Source organism: Lepidochelys olivacea (genome assembly GCF_965140295.1).
Source record: "Lepidochelys olivacea isolate rLepOli2 genome assembly, chromosome: 3".
NCBI classification, from domain to species: Eukaryota; Metazoa; Chordata; order Testudines; family Cheloniidae; genus Lepidochelys; species Lepidochelys olivacea.
In genome coordinates this window covers 121,900,962-121,907,527 of record NC_140413.1, presented here as the reverse complement: position 1 = coordinate 121,907,527, position 6,566 = coordinate 121,900,962, and the positions used below count along the sequence as shown (strand labels likewise).

General features: G+C 44.5%; 1 protein-coding gene across 2 annotated transcripts; it reads right to left on the bottom strand.

The window, feature by feature from the left end:
- Positions 1-268: 268 nt before the first annotated feature.
- MRPL18 (mitochondrial ribosomal protein L18) lies at positions 269-4,308 on the bottom strand. 2 transcript variants are annotated; one of them, XM_084624407.1, is made up of 4 exons: positions 4,136-4,308; positions 2,580-2,763; positions 1,085-1,319; positions 269-754 (listed from the first exon to the last, which is right to left on the bottom strand). In XM_084624407.1, exons 1-4 carry the CDS (start codon positions 4,200-4,202, stop codon positions 710-712), a joined length of 531 nt encoding a protein of 176 aa, XP_084480533.1. In that variant the 5' UTR covers positions 4,203-4,308; the 3' UTR covers positions 269-709. The 2 variants fall into 2 exon arrangements, with proteins under 2 accessions (XP_084480533.1, XP_084480532.1); XM_084624406.1 differs by having other exon boundaries at positions 271-734; positions 4,136-4,306.
- Positions 4,309-6,566: the final 2,258 nt, after the last annotated feature.

The following is a 6,566-nucleotide window of genomic DNA, read 5'->3' as shown; positions in this document are numbered from 1 at the left end:
ACTGGGGAAATCATTACATGTTTTCTACTTCTAGTGTCCACACATCAAAAAGCATGTTGAATTGGAAAGGATTAAAAAGGGCTACAAGACTGATTTGGGGAAGTGCAATATATTTTGCTTATATGTCAAGTCAGTTCTCATAGGTACCTGCATGGGGAGAAGATTCCAAATAGTAGTGGTCTATGTCAGCTAGATTAAAGGCATCCAACATCTGGAAATTACATAACTTCAGATTAGAAATAAAGTGCAACTTTTTTTTTTTTTAAATTTTATTTAAACAAAGTGATTGTAATTAACCATTGAAAAATATACCAACAGATGTGGTAAATTCTCCCTTAGTTGAAGTTTATATCAAGACTGGATGTCTACAAATCTAGACTTGATCTAGCTCAACTGCAAGATATGGGCTTGAAGGAGTAGTTACTGGGTGAAATTGTGGCCTGATTAGATCATCATAATGATTTTTTTCTGGCCATAAAATCTTTGAACAAGTTGGAGTTGAAGTCAACAAAAAGAAAAAATCAGCATCACTTATTTAGAATAATAAATTGCTATGTTCCACACTGTTCCAGCTCTGGGCCTGAATTGCTTCTTTGCCCACTCCTGTATGAGAGCAGTTGTTTGACAGTCCGTTATAAGAAATTTCGCCCACAGTCTTCATCTTACTGATAGATTCTTCGAGGCTCACCCACGACAACACCACCATCTGTCACAGCTTTTTGGAATCGCTGGATCTGGTTTTAAAGGGAAACAGCTGTAAAATAGGAAGGTTTAAAGTAGTTTTCATTCCCCCCATCATCCCACCTCCAATTAAATCTGCTATACTGGGATAATAGGGGTCCTATAAATTAGTTTTGAGATGCAAAGCCATGGAGGCCCCCTGAACCGCAATAGCAGAAGGTGTTGCTTGTCAGAGATAAGGTGCTCTGGTAGGATGTCCACATGGCTCTGAGCTGAAAGAAGAGGGGATTGTGTAGTCTTTCTTGGTTAAGGTACATTCTTTGAGCCACCCAAAGATCACTTTAGCGTTCAAGAGCAGTAAAATTTGTGTAAAGAAATCCAGTGCAAGGAGATGGACGCTTACCGAGTCACAGCGATATTCCCACGGGATAACAGCTTTAAAGGTCACAAAGTTGATTCCTGCTTCCAGACAGCGTTGTGCCACCACACGCCCAATATTTTCACATGCCGCCACTCCCTTGGGACTGTATAGATGTCTCTTTATGGCCCACTCACGGGTGGAGGCTGACACAACGACATTCCCACTGCAATGCTCAACATAGGCCTCCACATAGTGCTGTGTCCGCTCAAGCCGTAGTCTGGATGAGGGAAAAATAAATATCATGGAACATGAAAGCTAAATAGTGAAATGATTCATTATTCTGTGATTGTTATTTTAGATTGTGTCACACTGAAAGAAAGACAGCTTCAGTATTATGCAGCAAGGGAGATGCATGTTAGATAGGAGAAAAAGCTTTTGAACTATAAGGATAGCTAAACTCTAGAATAGGCTTCCAAAGGAGGTTGTGGAATTCCCATCATTGGCAGTTTTTAAGAACAGTTTAGACAAACACCTGTCAGGGATAATTCAGGTTTACTTGGTGCTGCCTCTGCACAGGGGACTGGACTTGATGACCTCTTGAGGCCAGCCCTACATTTCTACGATTATTTGTTTACAACTCTGAAAGCAAAACTTTTAGGAAAAAAGTAAAAGTTGATAAGTTACAATATATGTGACTATGGAATCATTTCTAAATTTTAAAAACAAGGAAAATAGTTAAGGACATCATAAATTTTATGTTGCTCACTTATAAAGTAGAAAGAAAAGCATTGCAATAACCTTAATGCTGACTCATGGATTTTTAAAAGTAATTGTTATCTAAATATTTTCATTTAAGTGACTCTATTAGAGGAGGTATCGGGTGCCAGGATTCTGAACGTTTTTTTTTTTTTTGGATATACCAGAGTACAGAAGCAAAAGACACTGAAGAGGTAACTAGAACCCTGAGTAAAACTTCTGAAACATGTTTTAAGGCTGCAAAAGTTATTGCTTGTTCAAAAGTTTGCAAGTTCTCTTTTTGTTTTCACTGTTATTTTCATTAATAGTTAATTTGTAAGTATTTTTTGCCCACTGATTTTTATAAGTGGAACCTTAAAGCAATAATTCCCACACAACAATATGTTTATTTATATTCAACTGAAGATTTCAGGCTATTCAGAAAACAAGATATTTCCCTGGAATTAAAAACTCATTTACAACTCTTTTATTTCATTTGGAATCAACAGCAGAAAATTTTAACTTGCTATTATTTCTGTTTATTGGTACACTAAAACACTGTGGCCTGTAGTCTCAAGAGTAATTAGTGATTTTGGTTGCCCAACTTGAACATCTTTAAGGGCCCCGATTTTCAGATGGCAGATGCTCAGCACACTTTAAGGTGTATCTTGTTTTCTGAATGGAGTGAAATCTTCAGTTGAATCTAAACAAAAATATTGTAGTGAGGGAGTTACAACTTAAAGGTTACATTCTAGATGTATTTTGTTAAGCCTGCACTATTGTTAACAGATTTCTGACTCACCTATGCCAATACTCTCTCTTGGGCCATGTTGTTTCCCAGCCCCGTTCCTTTCTTGCTAGTGCCAGCAGCTCCAAGTTACGAGGATTTCGGTTGGTGAAATCTGGGGCAACAACTTCATTTTCCTTCGTGTCTACTTCACCCTCAGTGGTTCTGAAGCTGGCTACAGCAGATATGAAACGAAGCCCTTGGGGGAAATCAGGAAAAGAATGAACGAACTAGAATATACACAGAATACATGGATTGAGTCTACAAAGCCTGAAATGTAGAACTAGTGATCTGAAGATTTTGGGTAAAAATCTTAGTGGAATTGAACAGTTTTCCACCAAATGTGTGCGGAGTTGTAAGTTGAATGCAGAAGGCATACCACATTTCCACTTATGGTCTGCAAAGGTGAGTTGACAATTTTTCTGTGCCTATGCTTGTAACCCAAATGCATAAATGACAGAAAGATTCTCTCAGGATTACAAAGTTATTCTTAATGAAAATAAGTAATTGCACAGGAAACTGCCTAACTGAATAAAGACATCCTATACATCTCTACCAACATAGCTGAAGCCTGATTTGCAATACTGACTTATAGCTGGACAGTTGTATGTGCAGACTGCAAATGCTCAATTCTGGATAATTTCATGATGCAGAAAAACTTCTAATAGAAACTGATCACTGTTTATAATGAATAGTGCCTTCCATTTTGAAGGGTCCAGTAAGGTTTATGTCCACAGATCACTCCATTATCCATTCATATTCAAGCCACTCTGGGGTGAAGTAGCTGTTTAACAGTGCACAGCTGTGTAACAATGTTAGGCAGGAACCAAAAGTTCAAATATTCAAATAAGGATACAAGAGGCATTTAGGTAGGTCAATACTATCAGTGTTAACACTCCTTCTTCTAAAAATATGCCACAGGCATCTTCAGTAACCACATATGGGCAAGACCTTGGCATTCAGATATCACAGTAAGAATCTAGGAAAAGCTTTGCCATGTAGGCAAATTATACTATTATGACCAGTTACAGGGTGTCTTGCGTCTTCTTCTGAGGCACTTAGTTCTGGAGAGCATCAGAAACACAACCAGTAACTAGATGAACAATTAGTTTGTGCATGGTGATTCTTGCATTCCCCTAAATGCCTAGGTACCAAAGGCAACATCTACAGCAACCGAGTACCCCCAATACCTTCCTGGAGCACTGGGCTCGCCCTGGCCCAGAGGAAAACTTGCCACCAACAGCCCTTCCTAAAGCACCCCTGTTTCCGTGAAAGCCTCCCTGCCAACGTGCTGGGAGGCTCGCTAAGCATGGGGTACGAGCAGTGCAAGAGGCTCAGTCCCAAGAACAAAAGACTCGCGCCCACTCTCTAGGGGGCGCCCCGGGAGGCCTCCCGCCCGTCTGGCGGCCCAGCGCGGGTTACCGGGACTAGCGCGTTGAGTGCGGACGACACTTTATTTCGCTGCCTGCCCATGGCCAGCCCCCCGCGGGCAGGGTGAAGACACGGGTCGGAGGACCGCGGGGGAACCAGGGGCGGATGAGGGCAATCGCGAGGAGCGGCGGAAAAATCACCTTTTCCGGCTCCCTGGAGTCTCCCGGCCGCGGCCCTCAACACCAGGCCCCGGGTCCTCAGCGCCATCGCGACCAGGCAGGAGTCGCGGTGAAACGTCCCCCGCGCTCACGGCCGCCCAGGACGCGCCATCTTTGCTGAAGCGACCGGCTCGGCTACTCCGGAAGTAGACAACTAACTTCCGCCCTCACAGGCCAGGCGCCGCCACGGCGGCCTCCCTCGCGCAGCGGGGCGGAGCTAACAGAGGGGACAGTCAGTTCCGGCGAGGCGCAGGCTGCTCCCGCGCACAGCAGGCCCGGGGCCTACGAGGCAGGCGCCTTGCTGTGCAACCAATAACCCCCCTGCTCGGCACAGCGTTCCCGTCATGGGATCGGCTTTAGCCTTTGCATTCTCTCCGCTCAGGTTCGTGGAGGCAGATGGTAAAGGACAAAGCCCTGCCTAGTATTGCTCTGGATCACACCTTTATTACCTGGGCCAGAAATAAACTAAATCCCCATAGGTTTCAGAGTAGCAGCCATGTTAGTCTGTATTTGCAAAAAGAACAGGAGGACTTGTGGCACCTTAGAGACTAACCAATTTATTTGAGCATGAGCTTTCGTGAGCTACAGAAAGCTTAAGCTCAAATAAATTGGTTAGTCTCTAAGGTGCCACAAGTCCTCCTGTTCTTTTTGTAAATCCCAATAGGATCAGTGGTCTCAGACCTTTTTACGCCAAAGATCCCGTTTTGAATTTGAGGGCAACCCAGGATCCACCCTGAGACTTCATCCCACTCCCTCGGAGACTGCCCCCCACTCTGTTACTTGTTCTCCCCCACCCTCACTTTCACCAGGTTGGGGGAGGGGTTCAGGAGGGGCTGTGGGCTTAAAGGTTTGCAGTGTGGGAGTGGGCTCTGGGCTGAGCCTGGGGCAAGGGGTTAGGGTGTACGAGGGGGTGAAGGGAGCAAGCTCTGGGAGGGAGTTTGGGTGCAGGAGGGGGCTCCAGGCTGGGACAATGTGTTGGGCTGCAGGAGCAGGCTTGGGGTGCTGGTTCCATGACAGGACTGGGGTGCAGGAAGGAGTATGGGGTGCTGGCTCTGGGAGGGGGCTCAGGGCTGGGGGTGCGGCCTCCTGCCAGGAAGCACTGACATCAAGCAGCTCCTGGTCCGTGGCACAGCGAGGCTGCTACTAAGGTAGGCTCCCCACCTACCCTGGCACCACATAGCTCCTGGAAGGGACCTGGCTCTGCATGCTGCCCCTCTTTGCAAGCACCACCCCAGCAGCTCCCATTGGCCACAGCTCCCTGTTCCTGGCCAATGGGAGCTGCGGGGACGGTGCTTTTAGGCAGGAGCAGTGCATGGAGGGAGACCCCCCTGGCCACTTCTGGGAGCAGCATGGGGCCAGGGCTGACAGGAAGCCTGCCTTAGCCACAGCCCTGCTTTTCCACCAGAGATCAACCAGTTGTTGACCATTGCTCTAGGAAAAGGGGAGTAAGTGAAATTTCCTGAATCCCTGCCATTTCTCCAGTAAGGAACCATAGAATTATAGAATATCAGGGTTGGAAGGGACCTCAGGAGGTCATCTAGTCCAACCCCCTGCTCAAAGCAGGACCAATCCCCAACTAAATCATCCCAGCCAGGGCTTTGTCAAGCCTGACCTTAAAAACTTCAAAGGAAGGAGATTCCACCACCTCCTTAGATAACGCATTCCAGTGTTTCACCACCCTCCTAGTAAAGTTTTTCCTAATATCCAACCTAACCCTCCGTCACTGCAACTTGAGACCATTACTCCTTGTTCTGTCATCAGCAACCACTGAGAACAGTCTAGATCCATCCTCTTTGGAACCCTCTTTCAGGTAGTTGAAAGCAGCTATCAAATCCCCCCTCATTCTTCTCTTCTGCAGACTAAAGAATCCCATCTATGCACAGGATGGGATGTCATCAAGAGCGTCTTTTATTTCCCCTTCCTTGCTAGTTAGGAGGAGGCTCATATTGAGTCAATTCGCTGAAAGGCTGGTTAGATACAATTTTAAAGTTACTTTTAATTTCTGATTTTTTTAAAATTTACATTTAAAAAAATTTAAGTCAGATTTGTATATACTTGTCACTAATTCTTTATTTCTCGTTTTTCATGAAATCTGTTTACAGCTATACACTCCACAAGCATTAGCCTTACAGGCTAGCATTTAAATCTTCTTATCCTATCTTTAAAAACGGAGATAGAAATTACCTTAGCAGATGGAATATCTAAAATATATACAAGAGATATTTGGGGAAGACTGCGTGATAGTGCCGATCAAGAAAATCTTACTGTAGATTAACAGAGTAGGGAGTGATGCTCCACCACAGAGAACATTATTCTTGATTGAGTACTTTATATTTAAAAATTAGGCAATGAGAAATTCTATGTGGCCTTTGATAGAATCGAAAGCTATTTTGAAGTCTACAATCAGATAAAA

Coding starts and splice junctions, on each gene's coding strand:
- MRPL18 (XM_084624406.1), bottom strand. CDS start 4,202: ATGGCGCTGAGGACCCGGGGCCTGGTGTTGAGGGCCGCGGCCGGGAGA. Junction 1,320..2,579: donor AAGAGAGAGTATTGGCATAG/GTGAGTCAGAAA, acceptor TCCCTCATCCAG/ACTACGGCTTGAGCGGACAC. Junction 735..1,084: donor GGGAATATCGCTGTGACTCG/GTAAGCGTCCAT, acceptor CTTTAAAACCAG/ATCCAGCGATTCCAAAAAGC.